Raw genomic sequence first — 20,829 nt, 5'->3', positions numbered from 1 at the left:
TTTGTCCAAGGAATCCATTCTGGTTTAGTAAATCATCCCAGAAGAGGCTGCATTGACTTATTAAGTCAAGTACTAAAAGCTGAACCACCAGAAAAGAAAAACTTCTGACTGAGTAAGAGCTTAAAAGAGAATCTTGGTAATGGCTTCACAAGAGATAAGTGAGAAAGCATCCATCTTGTTAAGAGGGCAATGGATACTGCCTGGGAGAAGGATGTCTGTGGTTACCTGAGGAGCAACCAGAACTCTAACAAGATGGTTCTTAAACATTTTTCATCTTGGCTCAGAGGGAACACATTGAATTATGATTACAAAAACATTAGGGAGGTTTACATGAGATTATTACCTCTTGTATCAGGATTTATCCACGAAGTTGCACAATGAATTTTTAAGGGGCATCCATTGAAAACCTTTGAAAAGCAAGCACCCATCTGTGAAAAATAAAACCACACCATTTAAAACAGGGGGTTCATCTTCAGTATGGGTGCACTGAACATTTTTTAACTTCAGCTTTCTCCTCGAAATTAACACATTCAATGCAGCCAAACTGCTGAAGAAATACCCTTCACCTTGTCAAACACCTGCATTGTTTCAATGCTATCAGGTCTCCTTTTGTTCTTCTGGCTTCTCTTGCTCCTTGGTGCCATTTTTCTGCTCCTTCTTTTCACCAACTCCATGTTCTCATTTGCCTACAATCCAATTAGCTGTGGAAAACCACATTTTGTTTATGGACACTTGATGCATCTTAACATCATCATATCAGCACAGAATCACATGGGCTGCCATAGCCTATCAGATTAAATGGGCAAGTGAGGCAGAGTGAGGTCAAAGATGCAGAAGGTAAATGGCAGCAAGAACAACACTGCAACAATGGCCTGGTTCACACATAACACTAACCCACTGTTTATTTAACCCATGGTTTGTTGCCATACCCAGGGATTGTCTGGCAGACAACTGAACAAACCTTGGATTATTTTCTCAAACCCTGGATGGGTTGTATCCTTTCTCTTTCACCTGCTTCCTCCCCTGTATCTCAAATGCCTTTACATACTCTACTGGCTGGTATTTTTTTTACTGCTCTCGCCCACGCCTCTGTAGCCTGGCAAAACAACCCATGAACAACCCACAGTTCTGGGTTTTCACATAATGGCAACCCATGGTTCAAACAAGCCAGAGTTTACAACCCAACAACATGGGGTCTCTTTTTGGGTTGTTTGTGGTTAATAAACTATTATTTGTTCACACATCATGACAACCCAGAATTCAACAACCCATACCATGGGTTAAGCATTATGTGCAAATACCAGAGGAGAGACAGAGAGACTGTGTGTGTGTGCATGTTGTATCATATTATCTCTTATTCTTTAAGTAAATTAGGAGTAAATTAGGAATTTTTATTTCTCAAGACTTCTGTGTAAGGGATATGTCTAAGTATATGGAAGGAAACGGCAAGTTTTGTAGAACACACTTTATTAGGTTTCAGGACAAAATTTTCTCCTATAATCTCAAAACTTTAAACAATATTGTAAGCTATGGAGAAGAAAGTAGAGCAAGCTGTCCCTAAAGGAATGAAAACTGAAACTGCATTTGACAGTTTTGCTGAGTTCTCCAGCCTGCTCTCTGACATTTCTAGAAATCAAAGCATGCTAAACCAGGTGGGATCTTCAAACTGGAGACCTGATTTCCTTCTAAAAAGGAATTCTAGCATAAAAGACATGTTACATTTCAAACAGACATACTAAGCGGTTTTTAATTTAGAAGTTACCAAATGAGATTTTTGACTTCCTATGCAGCCAGTCCAAATTTGAGATAGCAGTACAATATTGCAGTACATATAGGAGATTCATATTTTTTACTTCTTGTTGTAGTAACAACAACATATTGTTAAAGGGGTAGGATTTAAGTGATTTTGACATGAATAGCTTGAACAATATATTTCAAGGTTCAAGAAATTTACTTAGTTATTATAACTATAATAGGCATGCAAATTCAAATCAATTTTTTAGAGAACTACAGTGGCAAGAGGTATTAGAATAAACTGTATTACAAAAAACTGTAATAGTATCGAGGCTCTGCCCAGCAGGTCCATTCCTAAGTCACCACTGCAACGCTCCTCTTCTCTCTCCCATGTGTGCTATGCATGCACTCACTCTTCAGACGACCTATGAACTGGCACTGACAGGTCTTTATCTACACTGGCCAGTGTGGTGTAGTGGCTAGAGTGTTGGACTGGGAGCCGGGAGATCCGGGTTCTAGTCCCCACTCGGCCATGGAAGCTCACTGGGTGACTTTGGGCCAGTCAGACTCTCACAGATTTGTTGTTGTGAGGATAAAAGGGAGAGGAGGATTATGTACGCTGCCTTCGGTTTCTTAAAGAGGAAAAATGGCGGGATATTAATGTAATCAATCAATCAATCAATTTACAGAATACCGAAGCAAATAAGATGTCCCAATCTACGCATGCACAGCAGAGAACATGTGAATCGGACTTGTCAGAAAGCTGCAGAAGTGCTGAAAATTTTGTTTTTCAAACAAAAGTATTTGTGGGAGAGGCATCAATGCGACCCTGACCCCCTATGTTTGCTTCTCTACAACTGGTTAAAAACCAGTTCAACTACATATTTGTTCTAACAAGCACAGTATTTCTAACACTGAGTACAAGTGTTTAATCTTTAAACAGAAGTTATATTCAACAACGTCCTCAGACAGCATTTTAATTAGTGTGAATAGTTCACCTTGTTCAGAACTGAATACTTACATGCACTTTTGGCGTGGGAGGAAGACCATTACTAATTGGTTTCTAGGAAAGAAAACAGTACAGTTAAATTGTGACTTCTAAAGATGAGCTTTCTGCAACAACTAGCACACTGAAGGAGCAAAAGGCATACATGCACTCAGGGGTCCATAACTCCGCTCCCATCATCTCCTGGCGAGTGTGACGAGAAGAGTCCCAGCCTTCCTCTTCCGCTTGGAGCTGGGGACCGTTCTCACTGTGCTCAGAATCGCAGCACAACTATGGGGATGATCCCCACCCCCTCTCTAGCTCCAAGCTGGGTAAGAAGCCGGGAGCTTAGGCAACCCAGAGCCAAAATAATCCCCGGATCTGAATTTGGAGCCGGAAATGGGGGTGAGGATGGTCTCTACAGCTGCTCTGGGCTTGTGGTGATGATCCATGAACTTGAACAGGGGAAGGGAGCGGGAGATTGTCCCTGACTTCATGCAGAGGTGCAGCACAAGGTCAGGCACCAGGGGAGGGGTAAGGCCCTGATGATCCCAAATTTAGGCCTGGCTACCAATGCCAACCATTCTTTGTTGACCCCTGAATGTACTACAGCAATCATGCTCCATATAGAAGTGCTTTCAAGCCTTCAAAGTGCTTCACAAGCATCATTTAGTTGTAACCCTTACAACAACCCTGTAAGGTAAACCAGTATTATCTCCCATTTTACACATGGGGGAGCAGGATTGAAGCTGAGAGTGAGTGGCTTGCCTAAGGCAGTGGTGGGGACATGTGGCTTTCCAGATGTTTTTGGACTGCAATTTCCATCAGTCCTAGCTAGCATAGCCAATGGTGAGACTTGATGGGAGTTACCGTCCAACAACATCTGGAGGGCCACACATTCCCCATCCCTGGATGAAGGCCACCTAGTGAGTTGATGACAGAGGCAAGATTCAAACTAGGGACTTCCTGATTCATAGCTCGGGTTCTAAGCCGCCATACTACACTGACCTTTTAGGTAAGGAATTTGCAGATGAAGTAGTAGACACAAATTATCATTAGATTATCATAACCTAAACTATGTCAAACAGGTATAATGAACTACAAAAATCTATACATCTGCCCTATTCCAGAACATCTTATTCTTATAAAAAACACACTTTTCCTGCAGCCATGTTTCAACCAACATTTGTTACCAGAGAGCACCAAGCACAAGTTGTCCCCACTTTCAACTTGTCTCTCAGGTCTTGTTAAGAGCTAACTGCAATAGCTGGGACAGGGTTTGTTTGCAGGACCAGTCACTGCCCCCTATTGATATGGACAAAACAGCATCCTGGCGTCCTGACCCATGCAACGTACAAAAGCGAGCTGGACCGGCAGTTGAATCTTACTTCAATACTGGGGATGGGACAGCATCTTCCACTGGAGCAAGCTAGCTTACGGGGCACAGGGGAAGGCTGCGTGGCACACAGCTCTCTCCCCTCCAACACTTTGCTGCTGCCACCCAGCATCTGCTGTCAGAGACAACTGCCTCACTCGGTCTAATGGTAGGGCCAGTCCTGTAACTAACAGTGACACACAGCCATCCAGAGACAAGTACCTTTCTATTCAGAAGAACATAAACAGTTATCCTCCCCTTTTGTTCACCTGGAAATCCTGCTTCAGTTGTGAACCTCGTTTTGTTTTTCAATACTAACTGGACTTGGACCAATGGAACCTAGTGTTCATTGTACTTCAGCGTCCTCCGTGAGTGCTCTCCAGGCAGTGCTCTTGTGCAAGAGAGAAGCCCTGCTGGTCTCTACCCCCTGCCCACAGACCTTGCCCTCTCCTCCCAAAAATCCCAGTTAGGTGTCCTCCCTTACCTGGATGCTTTTGTAGAGTAGCCAGGAAGGCAACTACCCTGCTCAACCTGCTCCTGGAAGCCCTAGTCTGGGCCTGCTTTCTGCCCCTTCATGCCCTTGTCTGGTAAAGCTTTGCCATGGCTCTGGAACACTGGTTTTGCCTCTCCTCTTGAATTTTACCCTGATGCTGAGGACCTCTGCTCCCCCTCCCTTTGACATGCTTCTCAGCAGACTCAGTAAACACTCCTATTTCCTTACTCCCAACCTCCCCGCCCCTCTGTTTGCTTTCTAACTTCAAATGATCTCCTCCTTTCCCCACAAATGCTGAAGCATCAGTGTGGCTGCCTTGGGCTCACCGCTGCCTCACCTCCCCCCACCCCCCACCCCTTGTGGGTCAGCTTTCGGTAATTCACCTGGCAATCTCTCCTTGTTTTGACTTTATCAACAACCCCCTTTTTTTTCTAGAAAAGCTCTGGCCTCATCTGCTACCCCCTCTTGGATACCTTGAGAGCACTCTGCTGCCTGCTTATTTGGTAAAGCATGCTAACTTCTGGGCCAGCAATACAGGACTGAGAGCAGCCAGCCAGCCAGGGTCACAGAGGAAGAGGATCTCTGAGCTCCAGAGCCATTCCTTCTTGTTCTTTGTGTTATGAAGGGCTCATGCGCTGGACACAGAAATGCAGCTTTCAGATATGTACAGCAACATGGGTCCCAAGTACGTGTGATAAGGCTTTGCTTAATACATACTGGAAATGTTGCCCCCACCCCTTTCTGTATTGAGATCATTCTAGCATATGCAGGTGATCCAATGTACATGTGCAAAATATTGTAGACCCAAGATACTGGAAATACGGTGAAATGGAACAAGCAAGTAATATGCTGTGAAAATGCAGAGGAACTGGTTTTGAGTTTCTCCACACATAATGAAAGAGGTAACAAAAATGTAGAATTACCTACCAGTATTTCCTTCTTGTCTTTCCTAGAGAGATTAGCGTGTCTATTTTCATTTGGCTCCTGATGGGGAGATCCCTCTCTGTCACCATTTAGTTGTACAGAATTCAATCCATTACCTTCATGAGAAATGTTTAAAGGCAATTAAAACAACATAACATGAGGCAACTTCCATGCATCTGCACCATCATGACTTCCAAGATCCACAGAAGGAAGCTGCTTAATGATTCCAGGTTCAGGGAGCAAGTGTGTAAAGGAGCATTCTTGGTGGCTGACCCCCAATTTTGGAACTCTGTCCCATTACAGACTCAGCCAAAGTACTGGAAAGCCTACCTGCTTGTGTTTTCCTTTGGGGCTGAGGGAGAAGTTTGAAATGGTGAGGAGATTACAGTTAACTAGATAAAGTTTATTCTGTTCTGCTGTGGGGGGAGTTGCTTTTGTGACCTACTCTGAGCATTCAAGGTAGAGCAGGCTATAAAACTAAGCGAATTTAAGTCTTCAGGGACAGAATTCCATAGACACCAGTAATTTGACTTCCACGTAAACCTGCCCAGACCCTAAGATCATTGTCATAGCTCCTGCTTCAGGTGCCCCTGCCAAATGAGGCGAGGTGAGTGGCTACTAAGGAGAGGGCCTTTTTACTGGTAGCACCCTGGTTGTGGAAGGTCCTTCCTAGAAACACTTACCTGTTGCCTACATTGTGATCTTTTCAGCACAAGGTGAAGACCTTTTTATTTTCCCATGCCTTTTAGTCTTTCCATTAAAAAAAAAAGTTATTTTTGTCAGAAGCGCCCTAGCAGACTCTTTCAGTCTACTCCAATAGCCAACTGAAGACACAGACAAAAGGATTCTTTTCAAGGCTTTAATCCTTTTACAACTTAATTACTCTTTTAGATGCTAATCACCAGCGACTAAGCAAGGAACAGCAGAGTAGCCTATGCTCCAGGTTAGGCAGTTGGTCCCTGTTTGAAGGAGAACCACAGGAAGACCCTGAACTTATGGGCTAGGGAGAGTTCCTCCCTCTTTCCCTTGGGTCCACAGGACGCAACCATTGCTTGCGTGCCAAACGGGTGCTATGCCTCCTTTCCGTGCCCTCCATCGCTCGTCACTCCCTGCATCTGCGTCAAGCATCTAGCAAGCCCCCCTCCCACACTCTCTCACTGCCAGGGTCACTATCTATCTCAGGAAAGCTGGCAGGAGGAATCTCTGCCAGCTGCTGTGCCTGTGAGGGATGAGCGGGCTCCTCTCCCACGGATTGCTGTTCCTCCTCAGAATCAGAACTGCTCTGGGGTTCTATAGGCTCACTTTCCACGCTGACAATTCTGTTTTTTAGATCTTTGTCTTGCTGCTGGCTTTTACTCGGGTTTTAACTTTGGTTTTATACTGTTTAAAACTTGTAAAGGTTTTTATATTATGTATTACATTGCTGTATTTTATGGCTTTAAGTTCTGTGAACCGCCCAGAGAGCTTCAGCTATTCAGCAGGATAGAAATGCAATAACTAGCTAACTAAATAAGGGAGCAATCCTATGCCCAGTAGACTGTGTCTGGGAAGCCACAGGATTGTTTGGTTTACTGGCTCTGAGACAGGGCTCCGATCTCGGAGCCAGTAAACCCCTCCCACCCCCTGTAGGCAGTGCGGAGAGAACCATACTGGCTACCTCTCTGTTCTTGGAAAACTGAGCATGGAGATGGGGAAAAGGGGGTGGTTCCGGGGGCAGGGAAGGGAGGAGACCGGGGAAGCTGCCTTACAGAACTTCCTATGCTCGCCCCAGCCTCCTTCTCCAAAGCTGGACTGGTGAAAAATGCAGGGCAGCTGGAGCACAAAGGTAAGGGTTGCCTCCATGCTCCAGCCGCCCCGCATTAGGGTACTTGGCAACCTCCAAGTTCCAAGGCTGCAGACTATCAACACAGGATTGTGCCCTAAATTGTTTTGTTTCTCTCCAGTGACCGTTTGGAACACACTTCAGCATGACATTATCAGTGATATGAACTCAGTCTTGACAGACTGCATTTTATATTTATTCCCATGCTAATGGGCTTTAAACAGGTTGAAAGGAAGCCACCGAAATCTGACTGGAAGGCTTTTTCAGAGTACTAGTTTTGCTATTTACCCACATTAGAACAGGCTCACAAAGGGTTACTTCTGGAACATGCATGTAAGAATGCAAAATTAAAGTGTATTACCTTAGAAGTATTTGAGGAATCTCTAAAATCAGTATGACTCATTACCTAAAGCAAAAGATTTCTGTGGAGGCAGCCGAGGAGGAGGTGGCCTAGGTGGGACCTGAGGGCTTGATCTGGCAGGGCTCTCTGGCACGGGGCATCTTTTTATGGTTCCTTGATTATCATCCTCAGAAGAATGCACCTCCTGTGGTACGTAGATGGATTTAGGCTGAAAAAGTATAAATTATTACTTTAAAATATGTACTAAGCATTTATAGCATCTTAAGCTTCCATACAATGTCATAAAAATGGCACAAAGGGATACAATTTTCTTCAGTGGAAGTGAATGCATAATAAGCAATAAAAGCCAAATTCTTCAACTGAAATTCTATGACCGACAATGAGTGGTTTAGAAAAGATCTATAGATGATCTCCCTAGGTATTTCTTGTACAATGGAAAAAGTAACAAGGTTGATGGTTTCCCAAAATCTACATATACCAGCTGCATATTTGTTTAATAGTGTTAACTTAAAATAGGATTGAAAACTTATATACATAATGACTACCATTTAGCAAAGTAGTTCTACATTCTCAAGCTAAAAATAATCTGTGCTGAGGGAACTATTTGGAAAAGCAGACTTTTAAAGAGAAGGCAGCTGAAACTATGGCCATGTTCAGATGTAGCACTAACTGAACCTCAGGCTCATGCACACCTCCCATTCTTTTGGTATGGCCACTAGAAGATCAGAAACCACCATTTCCAGTTTAAACCAAACACAGTTTGTTGTTTCAACCAAACTGGGACAAACTGTGGTTAGTTTAAACTATCATATGTCTCAACAAGCCAAGATCAAATCATGATTTCTGAGCTTGGCCTGTTTGGATAAACCATAGTTAAAACGAACCATAGTATGTCCCAGTTTGGATGAAATGACAAACTGCAGTAAGTTGACAATAGAAGCAGATGCTCTGGACTTCCTCGCGCCCATGCTGGAGGGGGGCGGGGGAAGAGAGCAGGAGGGGAGGAAGCAGGCTCATCCATATAGTGCTAACCAGGATTTCGCCTGAATGTTAGGATTCCGTGTTGTTTCAACAGTTTTTCAGTCAATACTTCTTAAAGAAAAAACAATGATTGCTCTATTATAGTTTCATTAAAATGTACTCTAAAACTAGCTGATAAATGGAACCCTTGAGAGAGGGTGGGAATGACTCCATTGGCTGAAAGGATTATGTTCTGCTACCCCAGCTACTGCTGAGAAAGTTTGCAGCTATTCTGTTGGGACTTCTCTCTTTTCTGCCTTAAAAAAAAAAAAAAGCTCTGCTATCAGCTGTCAGACCCCCAAATCCTGCCTGGCTCTTATGGTGAATGCACTGAAGTCTTTTAGATAGGAGCTTTGTTTCTTCAGTTAGCATTACTGAACTGGACTTCGGTGTCTTTTCCTGTCGCTCCCGATTAATCTGCTGTCACTTTTTGTAGGCCATGAAAGCCTTGCCTCAAGACAGCAGGCCTTTTGAGACTGAGACAGTTGCAGCCCTTATTTGGATGTGGTGTGTGTGTGTGTGTGTGTGTGGGAACTACGGAACTCTTTCCCCATCTCTATCCCTAGGAACCCCAGGAGGGTGTCTGTGAAGTGGTCATGAACAGAAGATAGGGAACAGAACTCAGGGAGAGAAGATACTCTGACTGGGGGGCCACAGAAGGTGTGCAGTCTGATGACATGATTGTCTGCCATGTTATGGGGGAAATCCCCTAGGTTATGGGGAAAAGAAGATGGGAGCAGAGCAGGAGCACTGCGTATGAACTGTGGAGACAGAGCTGGTGAGTGAACTGAAGCTCCTTTCACTTGTTGACTTAATCCTGGTGGGGACAGGGAAAATCCTCATCTTAGGGCACTTCAGTTGGGGCCTGAAGAGGTATCAAACAAACCTAGGATGGTGGTTGCATTTAAGTAATGGTTCTTTCCCCATCCTTTGCTCCCCCAAGGAAGATTCTTGTTGCCCTGGAATAACTACTATATTTAATCCTAAGTGTGTGGGAAGGCTGCAGTTATTGGTCATGAAGGAAAGGCACTCTGCTCTTTAAAATACAGTTTTTTGAAAACTGTAATAGTTACAGCAATGGTTATTATTCCTGTACATTGAATTATGTAATTGAATGCAATAATGGGGCTGATAATGAAATTTGAGTTAGGAGAAATTCCCACTATTAGTATTCCATCCAAACCAGGTCTATGGCTGCTTTTGGATGTAATAACAAAGTATGGTTTATTATAGAAATTTATATCCTTTCTGGCTTCAATGAAGCAACCTTAGGTGTGTAAGCACCTGATCCTATGGACTGTGCTCTTGCTGCTTGGAAGCCTCCGAACTTGAAGGCTTCCAAGATTCTTATATCCTGCCACGCTGAAGTCGGCAGGGCAGGATGAGCAGGGGAGGCGATCTTTGACTCCCCATCTGCGATCTTTGCTTTTTTCACTAGGCGGGCTTTTCAGCCCATCTAGTGAGTGCACTTTGGAGTGGGAGGGAAGGAGGCTGGAGGAGGCTCACAATAAACCGCATCCTGGCCTCCCCAGTCTCCGCTCCCCCCAGAATGCCCCTATTTCCCCCTCTCTAAGGTTGATTTACTGACCTTGGGGAGGCAGCCAGTGCAGTTCTCTCCACACCTGCTGCAAGGAGGCAGATCTCTGACTCCCCCTTCTGAGGTGGGAGCGTGGTCTCTGACCTCAGAAGGGGTTTTCTGACCGATCCTATGGTCCCTGGAATGCTCACCCAGGGACCATAGGATTGCTCTCTAAACCAGTTTCCTGGTTTGGAACTTATGGGAAACTGTTTTTAAGAAACCCAGAAATCTTTGCCGAAGCCAGGCGTGTGAAGTGAGGATGAAAGGAGAGGGGGGAGGATGGAGGGTGTGGGGCATGTAGCTCATTCCTGATCCAATGAACCATCATTTATCAGACCAGGATTGTTAGGACTGAACCAGGCCAATAAGAACATTTCCTGCAGGAAGAGAGCACCCTTCTCACCTTTGGTGGTAAAGGAGGTGGCACTTTTGCCTTCATAGTTGAGCTACAAGAAGGAAAGCGAGTATTAATTACAAATATCCAGTTATGATTTTTAAAAAAGCAAGATGTTCAATATTTGTAAGGTACCATTCAAGTGATCTAAGCTGGGGTGGGAACATAAGAACCATGGCCCATGGGTTCTCGATAGACTCCTGAGAACCCCACCTTTTAAATATATTAATATCTGTGTGTGATTCTCGCCATCATGATTACAGACATATTTGAAAACACAAGGGCAAAAGTAAACAAGGCTCAGAAGCAAGGTGAGCAGATTACACTAAGCCAAATCCATTGTTTTTCACATGATTTTAAACCTATGTATCAAGACATATTTCCAAGGTCCAATTTTACACATTTGAATGTGGGACTTTCAGAGTAAGATGATAAATGCAACATGCCTCCACTACTGCAGTTTAGGATCCACTTTAAGGTAACGTGACTTACGTTACATGTAAGTAAAATACAGAAATGTTGTGTAACCCTTCCATTTATGGTACATTTCAAATACAGTCCTCAAAAGACAACATGTTGCCCAGCCCAGATTTATGTTCATAACATGACTTAGTATACTGGAATTTACAGTAAACATTTTCCCACCATGCCTTAAAGACACCAAAATTAGGAACTCAAAACTTATTGGAGAAAACCCATCAAATCATTATTAAACACCAATCATTTGGGGGGGGACTGAGAGATTAGTTATGGTAAGAGTGGGCTGATTTCTCAGAGGAAGGTAGTGGCAGAATGCAAAAGTGAGGTCTAAGATACAGTAGGCTATAGATCATGAACATTTAGCTGCAATCCCACATTCAGTTATATGCACAATTCCTATTAAAATTACTGGGACTTAAATGTGTACAACTGTGTGCGGAACAATAGCCAGGCTTTTCATATTGATGTGCTATTATAAAATCTGCACATATTCTTTATGAAAGTGAGGTATATATTAGCTTTTCTCAAAGTCAATTTTGTATTTCAGCTTGACCACATCCAATTAAAATATATAGCAAGAGACTTTGTCAACATTTTTTTTTTGTTTCCCAGTAGGTTCATGTCTCTTGACAAAAAAGCCTGCTTTAAAGTCCAGCCTTAAAAAATGAGATAGCAGCAGAAAATGAACACTGTTTATAAAGTACTTTATTTACCCAGCATTTGGGTTTAAGGTATTGACTTGACTCCCTATATATTGCTGGGGAATCACATTTCCTCTCTTCGATTGTCTTTGTCCAAACTTCAATACTGTCCTGTTAAACAATAGCATGTTTATGGTCTTTTGTAAATACAGAATTACTACTATATATAGGTTTTGAAAATACAGACCTGTTTAACTTGCATTAGAATTACACTAGTCAAACAACATAAAGATAAATTAAGGTACAATCTTATCCCCACTTACCTGGGAGTAAGGGCATTTAACTCAATGGGATTTACTTCTGAGCAGGTACGTACAAGACTGCACTGTAAGTCAAGAAACTGTAAATATCTTGGCTTGCCTCAAATGGCGGGAGATGTTTCGCACTAATTCAGAGCAGGTGGACATTCAACATAAGGGTCTTACTGAGGAGCTGTTTCAATCCTAAAAATGTGGTCTTTGAGATTCATTATGTGAGTCCAAATGGGATAGCCCTCTCAAACATGTCCCTTCACATACATTAAGTCAGCACAAATAAAAGAATTGGGATGCTATTTCAATTGTGACATAGAATGTAAAGGGTTTTACTTAGCATGGTAGCACTGAATGGAAGTAGCCACCAGCCTGGACTTTGCCAATGGTCAGTTCCAGGTCAAGGGGTAGTAGAATGCCTCACTTGGGAGAGGTGACTTTCGTGTCGTCATGGGATCAGGACAGCACCAAGGGTTGAACATTGCTTTTCTCTACTATCAAGTAAGGATGTGCGTATTTTGATAAATTAGTTCCATCCGCATTTCATGGATTGCCAAGCATCTTTTGTTCTGTTGTTTGCTCATTGATGGAATCGGATTCTGTTCTACTTGCGCTAATTTGCTTTAGCACAATTGTGCATTAGTGCTAATGCGCACTTGTACAAATGTGCATTAGTTAATGTGAATTAGCACCAATGTACATTAGTGCAAATCCTTCCCCCAAGGAAAAAGCAGGTCCACAAGTCTGTGGAATCCAAAGAGAGCTTTGGCTATGGGGCAGTATAGAAATATAATAAATGAATGATGCAGAAAAAGCCAGTCCGCTGTGCAATCCACAGGTCAGATTCAAAGAAATCCAACTCATTTAAATCCGTTGGATATTTCTCCAATATCCTTTCTCCCCAAGGGTATATGCAATCCTGAGGCAGGTTTTGCGGGGCTCCCTCTACAGTTTGTAGTGCAAGTTCGTGTAGGCCTTAAGCGAGAAGTTTTAAATCCTGGGAAGACATTACTTGCACCTCAGCCTGCTCCACTTCCATACCAGACTGGATCCCCCTTGTCTGCTTTCCTCACTTGTGCTGCAAGGGGAAAGGCCATTGCAGCAGCACCCTCCTAACAAGAGGGGGCGTATAAGGAGGGTACTATTGATATAAATACTGAGGAAGAAATTCATACACAGAAGGTAGTTTGAACGAGCTTTACTCGATCTATGAACCAGATATATGTTTTAAGATTAACAGAACTTACTGTTTAGAATCATCACTGTCCACTTCTTCCTCATCTTCTAGGTGTGCCACATGTCCCCTAAGGAGTTGAACAGGACACCACAGTAAATTGTCAACTTGTATTCAACTATCAAAGATTTGTTCTCTGCAGTGCTAAAAAAGGTTTTTTTATTTCGTAAATTACTGTTGCAAGACAGACAAGCAAAGGATCCTCTGTAAACGCTTGACAAGAATATGGCCAAACAAGTAGCATTAGACAGAGAGATACAAGAAACATCTGTGCACAAGTAAGAGGACTTTGCAATCAAGAGAAAAAGTTAAGAATTACCGCTGATGCAGTTCTTCTTCAACTGATTTTAGAAGGCTCCTTTAAAAATAGAAGTAAAATTCAAGGACTGGACACATTTAGCAGAAGCACACAAAATCAGACACAATTTTTATATGATTTGACATATGTAAGCCATGCAATAAATTACATCAATTATTTAAGATAATAGATGAAATGCTGAATTTTCAATCTGAAGTGAACTAATTATTGAGTACTACTGAAGTGCTTTCAGCTGTACATCAGCATGCTAATTACTGCACCTGACAATCATCTCTATATAGACTAGGGGGAGTATAGCTTATCCTAAATATAGTTACCAGTGTAAAATAAGGGGAGGAAAAAACATCCTAAAATAATGCAACGCTATAAGAAAAAAAGATTGGCAAAACCTACGGAGATCAAGAACTATTTTCTCATTTTATCATATTTATACTAATTCTAACCTAATTTACTTTAAGTTGCTTGATTGCAGCATGAAAGTACATTTTTACAAAATAATTTGTCACAAATCACTGCTTTCTCTCAAAGGGTTCCATCATTGTAGAAGCAACAGGCATTTGATTAAACCCATGGCACAAAAGCCAATTCATGTACACACATACATATATACATACATAGACACATTTTAGGATACAGATACATATGACAAAGCAGACTTTCTACCCACCTGCCAGCACCAAAAATCCCTCAGCCATATATGCAAGTACAATAGCTAAGTGTTGGTCTCAAAATACCTACTAATAAATCACTTCCACTTCAATTGTGCTACTATTTCATTGTATATAAATGTAAAATTCCTGATTAAATAAAATCAATACATTTAAAGACATTGCCAAAAAGAAAAGAAAAAAAGAATGAAGCGACTTACTAAAAATACTCACTTATTTGCACCCAAGAAGTAACTGCCTTGGGGACCTTGACCATATTCTAGCTGCAAATCCTATTAAGAAAGAACAAATCATCACAAAAATAAATAAACCAACAGACCTGTCTCATCTCATGACCTTCTCTTTTACTGAACTCCAACAATGGACTTGCTACTGCTGTTCTTAATATGGACCCAAGCAATGCAGCGAAAATAACTGATCCTCTCACATTTTCCTAAGGGAACACTATACTTGTAATATGAAATTTCTCCACAGGTAAGGAAAGGATGATGAGGGGCCACAAGAAACAAGGTTTTGAGACATTCTGTTTGTATGCATCCATACAATAGAATGAGTATCTCAGACAGTAACTTGGATCCATGGGTTCCCTGAGTGAGCAAAAAGGCACTCCCACCTCCACAAGGGCGTCCCCCCCCCCCATGTTTGGCTGATTCCCCCTTCCTGCTGCAGCTCCTGATGCTACATCGTATACTATGCCAGAGGATTTTTTCTAACTATCAGGAGCAGATTTTCAAGGGCACAGGAAGGGGGAGGCAAGAAAGCCCCATGCCATGAGCTGAACTCTGCCCAGGGAAGCTAGGATGAAAGTAAACAATTTTTTGAGATGTGATGATAGTATAACAGAATAATTGTTGCCCACATCTTTTTTTTTGGCTTTAAATCATTACAAAAAGGCACAAAATCTGTTTGGCCATGGAGGTGAAAGGAAACATGAACATCTATGCAACAAGAAACGCTGGCTCTATGATACAACCTTAAAGTCTTTGAAAGGCTACGGCTGTACAGAGCCCAAGACTTGCATCATGTCTGGGCATATTCAGGCCACCTTGTATGGCTATCTGAACACCATCTGCCAACAACAGAAATGCAAAATGGCTTGGACATCTACATGGATACAACTGAATGTGAACTAGGGATCCTAGCTCTGCAGTACAGAAACAGGTCTTGAGAATCCTGGAAGCCTCAACATTCATGCGTGTGTGCGTGCATGTGTGTGTGTGTGCAGAGCTTATAGTCCTTGTGCTTTCGGAAACCACTTGTCCCACTCGGATATAAAACAAAATATGAGACATACACATGGGCATTCTCAGCCAACATCAGAGGAACCAGAATATCTGGGAAGGACATCCAGTGCTCAACTTGCACAGCTCCTGCTCCTTTCTTTGAACACATTTTCCTTGCCTTTATGTATTCCCACTTTATTACATACTACTGCTGTATGCCCCAGTCCAACTCCTCCTCAACCACCACAGGCTGTGTCAAAGTATTTAAATATGGGTTGAATTACTGGGAGGAGGGCTGGTGAATGAAGTGGCCCATCTCACACTAACAGCTTTAATTAGATAGCTTCTTTGGCTCCATTCCAGCTTTATGATTCTACACAAATAAGCACCAAGGAAAAGAAAACCACTTACAACCTTGTAGTAACATTGTGTAAAAGTATCCCTTAACTTTATTGATAAAATAATTTAACAAGAAGGATTCTGGAGTATGACTTGTTTTCTTTTTCTAAGCCTAAAGGAAGGTAAGATCATGTCAGAAGCCACCTTGCCCTACTCTCCCAAGAGGGTTGGATAACAAAGGTTGGTGACACAGCCCTAATTACTGAAAAAAGGGCAAAGGATAAGATTGTAAATAAGAATGCTGGGTTAAACTATGGAGGAAGTGATTGTTTCTCCAAAAGGAATACTTGGAGAGTGATGCAGTACTTGGGAATTTCATAAAATTTTTTGGATATGAGGCATTTGGATGAAAAGGGAAACCCAGAGTGAACCTGGCTCTATGGATTCCAGTACGATGCAAGGTCCCCATGATTTGCATGCACAAAAAATCTATGCAGCTGAAGCAATGTCTATAGAACTACTTAAACTGCATTAAGTTAAATGTTTATAAATCTCTATGTGATCAGAGTTTGAGAAGGGATAATTGCTGGAATTATTATGTGTCACCAGGGGTTCCCAACAAAGCAAGTATGATTTAAATGGTTCTTTAAATAGCAGGTGGCAGACACAAATTAATGAGATGTCAGTGAAAGACTTGAGGACCCTTGCTTATAGTTGTAGAGGGTTGTACCCAACGGTGTCCATCTACTGACACAGCCACCATCAGTAGAACAGATTCGCCTTCCCCTGCTGTAGCCCCCCGGATCTGCTCTGGGGGGTTGGAGGACCTTCTAGAGTAGTTTTGGTGGGGGCCATGGGAGTGGGGGAATTCTGTTGCGCGAGCAGACATCCGCTTGCACAGCAATGGACATTGCCCAGAGAGAGTTGTAGCTGCACCTACTAAATGTGCATAAACGTGGAAACTGGAGATCTTATGGCTGGGCAGAGGCAAAATGTCTCTCTCAATTTGTGAAGTGCAAAACCACAGAAATATGTAGTCTACAGCAGTGACAGAAAAGTTAATAAGAGAAAATAAGCAAAGCTCTACAAAATGTAAAGAGATCCTTCAACTGTCACTGTACATTAGAAATCTTATAGGAATATTTTAATGAAACGTGACATCTGTCAGTGTGGTTTATGTTTGTATTATTTAAAGGCCTAAACCTTTGTTTATAGCCAGTTTACTACCCTGCTGTCTATTAGCATCAATAAAGTAAAATTTGAGCATCTTATTGTATGTTTCATGTCTCCTTCTAAACTATTACTATATGCTTTAAAAATAACCTGCATTTCAGCCTAAATATAGTTACAGCATAACACTAAAGAAATTCTTTTGTATACTGCCGTTGCATATTTCTGTGTGGGAAAACAAAGCTTCTAAAACTAGGGCAAGAGACAAAAATCACCACCATCTTAGTTTGTATAGTTTTTGTAATGCAGATTTGGAGTGCTCAGATCATATTTCTGGAACATATGCATCTCAAACACAAAAGGCACATGTGTGTGCACATGCAAAATCAGCAGTTTTCACACAGTGTACAAAAGGACTAATATCTATTACATTATATGGTACAAGTAGAAGTAGTTATCTAGCACAGCTAGAGTAACCAAGTCCTGCTCTTGGTTTTTACAAACAATACTGTGGGATATTTAACCATTTCAGGTCCAAGGTAATCAAATTGCACTATACCAGGACAGCTAGACTGGTGGGGACGAGGGAGAGGGCCTTTTCTGTGGTGGCCCCCACTCTGTGGAACTCCCTCCCTAGGGAACTCCGTCATGCCCCCTCTTTAATGAGCTTCCGTCGTGCATTAAAAATGTGGTTGTTCAGGCAGGCATTTGGGGTGGGTTAGGGTATTTTAGAAAATGTTTTTATTGTAGAATTTTATTGTTTTAAACTGTTTTATTGTATGTTGTACATTGCCCAGAGTGGCTGGGTGACCAGCCAGATGGACGATTAATAAATTTAATAATAAATAATAATAAATAAATAATAAATAAATACTCTGATAATTCTGCAAATATTGATAGTGGATATTAGTAATGGGCACTTAAGGCATTTGCAATAAACATTTGCATTAGCCAGTGTCATCAGAAGTGGCTATATAGGGTGACAACCAATTACGTTCTCCCGCTGACAGAACAGGGAGGTGATTCCCCCTCTCCCTGCAGCCCCCCCCCCCCCGCATGCTCTCAAGATGTGGTCTGAAGGGTTGGGCTACTCTCCAGAATAGATTTGCGGAGGAGAGAAGCAGGAAGTCCCATCACGCAAGTGGACGTCCACTCATGCAATGTTGGATTTCACCCACAGTATATTTTGAATATAAATATTTGGGCATGTAACCACAGCAAAACATTTCTCCCTTACAGTGGCAGAGCTGGGATTGTTCTTCCATTTTTAAATAGTCTTACAACAGTATCCTTGCACTGTTCAACTATTCTGCAGAATAGGGCTTTGGTACTGTTGGTGCAACTGCCCACTGTTCCTTCAACAAAACATGTGATTTAGCCTATTTATACAACCCTTTCCCATAAAAGAAGGGAGCAATGGCGACAGAAGGATTGTGCTGCCCATGCATACAGCCCCATCACACACCATGCTACAGGAATGGGCTGGGCTGGGCGGCAGGTGAGCTCTCCTCACTCTCCCTCACCACACATATCAAGGACCTCCTTTAATGTAAGAACCAAAGTGCTTAAGAACTTTTCTTCCATGTTGATTGAAAGGATTTTTAAAAAAATTGGGTTGAATCTAGACTTGCCCCTCTGTGAACAGAAGGGCTCCTTCTCTTGGCAAAGGGTACTGTGATCTAGCACAGGAAGAAGAGGGCAGGGTGGTGATTTTCTCTGATTTGCTCTTCCCCCTTCAGTCCCCAGTACCACCTTCCACACTGTTTTGGATGGTCCCTCAAACCTCTGGGACAGGATGCAAGGTGAGTCTGGGGGCTGCAGGGGGAATAGAAGAAACTCCCCACCCTTCTTCTTCCTCCAGCACCTACTGAGTGCAAGTCTGGATCCATCCCATTGTATAAAAGCAAACTCTAAAGCTTATGTCTACGCAAAGCCATGAGTCAATTCATCAAGGTAGGCTTCTATTTTTTATTATTTTAAAATGGGCACTTAAGGCTTTAATAACCTCTACAGATTATTCCTTAGCATTCAATGAAAAATTATTTGCACCACTTGTCAGAAAAGAGATTCTTCATTTGAGCTGTATTCAATGAACTGCCATTTAAGTGCTAAGAGAATGAACAGTTATTTTCTGAATAACGGTGTGCGTTATACAGCAGAGAAATTTTGTTTTATACAGGTGTATATTTAGTGCTTTTATTTTTGCATTGTTCTGTACTTACTGTATATGGAAAAGCTGTACAGAAAGCACAGAAAATTAAAGGATTGTTTTCAGGAGTGGTACACTGTCAGGTAGCCGATTACTGAGGAGTTCAAAATTAACATACTACTATTATATGTGTATAATACTAGAATATACTACCCATATATGTATGTAGGCTGTTTTAGAGGATTCAAAGGGCTTTACATATATTGTTATAATCCTTTCAATAACCATAATATAAGATAGGTAGATATTATCACCATATTGCAGATGGAGGACCGAAGATGAAATAATGGCTTGGTTAAGGACACCTAAGTGAATTCATGGAAGAGGCAACACTCAAACACTGGACTTCCAAATTCATAGTTCTGCCTATTACATAATACACTGCATTTGCACTTGAATACAGGTATTATACATCACCATGCTATTGTGCAAAACACTGCCACTTTAGACAAAGGAAGAATGATGAAGTAAAATAGCTTGATTAAAACTCTAAAAAGAGAATCAAATGAAAATTAAATCATCAAGGGTATTTAATATCCTAGCAGGAAATATTGATTCTTTTGGCAGTGAACTGAGTACTGTTTTGAAACACCTCACTATCTGAGTAATGATGGAATGAAAGAAGCTGCAATTAAATACATTTTTAAAAATGGAATGTCATTTGCTAAAAAAGCAAAAAGCAAAGATAGCCATGATGGCCCACGAGGAAAAAATCCAAAATCCACAGCTGGGCAGTATCTTTATTAGGACTAAACCAAAACACTACAAAAGATTGTGCAAACATTCGAGTTCTCCAGGATAGGTGGTTAAAAAAAAAAGCAGATGGGATGAAGGAAGAAAAGTTCAAAAATTAGGCCAGATGTTATGATAAAAAGATAATACACTCAAGCTTCTGCAAAAGCCTTAAATGGAATTTGTTTAGAAAAGAGCTGTCCTAAATGGCTCCCAACTGCTGGTTAGCACAGGATGTAGCGTAAGTGATAGGATTCAGAATGCGGTTGTCAGACGATGCTGTCAAACCTACAGCTTTCAAATCTGAGCTATGAAACTAATTAATTCTGAGTCCAAACGTTCTAACAAAAGATTCAGTGCAAGCAGTAAGCATGTTTGACAAGACAACATGATTTTGTTTCAGAGCCAGGAATGCTGCTTGGATATGAGAAAAGGCTACCAAAATGAGATGCATACCTTTATTAACATCAAGACTGGAATATTAGAAGAAATCACTACCATGATGTCTTCTGGATAAGATATCAGTTTTCAGCTGGTATGAGAAATATCCTTTGTACTAAATACACTTTGAAAGCATTACAAGAAGGGAACTCACTCATAATTCTGTAAAGACTAGGTTATAGTTTGCGAGGCACAACTGGCCCCTATGTCTGGCAGTTTCATATTATCACAATGAGATCACTCTGTGGAGATCTACTCTTGAAGAGTACACTAGTGCTGCAATCCTATACCCACTTAACTGGAAGTAAGCCCTATTTGAATTCAATGGAACTTACTTCTGAGTAGACATGCATAGGACTGTGCAGTAGAGGACTT

The 20,829-nt window shown here is 41.8% G+C and overlaps 1 protein-coding gene across 9 annotated transcripts in view; it reads right to left on the bottom strand.

Moving 5' to 3' along the window:
* The window catches only part of MAP4K3 (mitogen-activated protein kinase kinase kinase kinase 3), an 88,552-nt gene that overhangs the window by 23,670 nt on the left and 44,053 nt on the right, over nt 1-20,829 (bottom strand). For 4 of the 9 annotated variants that reach the window (XM_084829126.1, XM_084829124.1, XM_084829130.1 and 1 more), the window contains 9 exons: nt 14,554-14,612; nt 13,673-13,711; nt 13,367-13,423; nt 11,881-11,979; nt 10,697-10,739; nt 7,740-7,902; nt 5,515-5,627; nt 2,756-2,797; nt 344-428 (listed from right to left, as the gene is read on the bottom strand). In XM_084829126.1, the coding sequence (XP_084685252.1) occupies nt 344-428; nt 2,756-2,797; nt 5,515-5,627; nt 7,740-7,902; nt 10,697-10,739; nt 11,881-11,979; nt 13,367-13,423; nt 13,673-13,711; nt 14,554-14,612 (700 nt within the window). The remainder of the gene's footprint in view (nt 1-343; nt 429-2,755; nt 2,798-5,514; nt 5,628-7,739; nt 7,903-10,696; nt 10,740-11,880; nt 11,980-13,366; nt 13,424-13,672; nt 13,712-14,553; nt 14,613-20,829) is intronic. The other 5 variants (XM_084829128.1, XM_084829132.1, XM_084829125.1 and 2 more) reach the window with 3 other exon arrangements.

This window comes from Heloderma suspectum, chromosome 1 (assembly GCF_057233095.1).
Source record: "Heloderma suspectum isolate Gila_16-S chromosome 1, 16-S_ref, whole genome shotgun sequence".
NCBI lineage: Eukaryota > Metazoa > Chordata > Lepidosauria > Squamata > Helodermatidae > Heloderma > Heloderma suspectum.
Note: the sequence above shows the minus strand (reverse complement) of the source record. Positions and strands in the feature narration are given on the sequence as shown.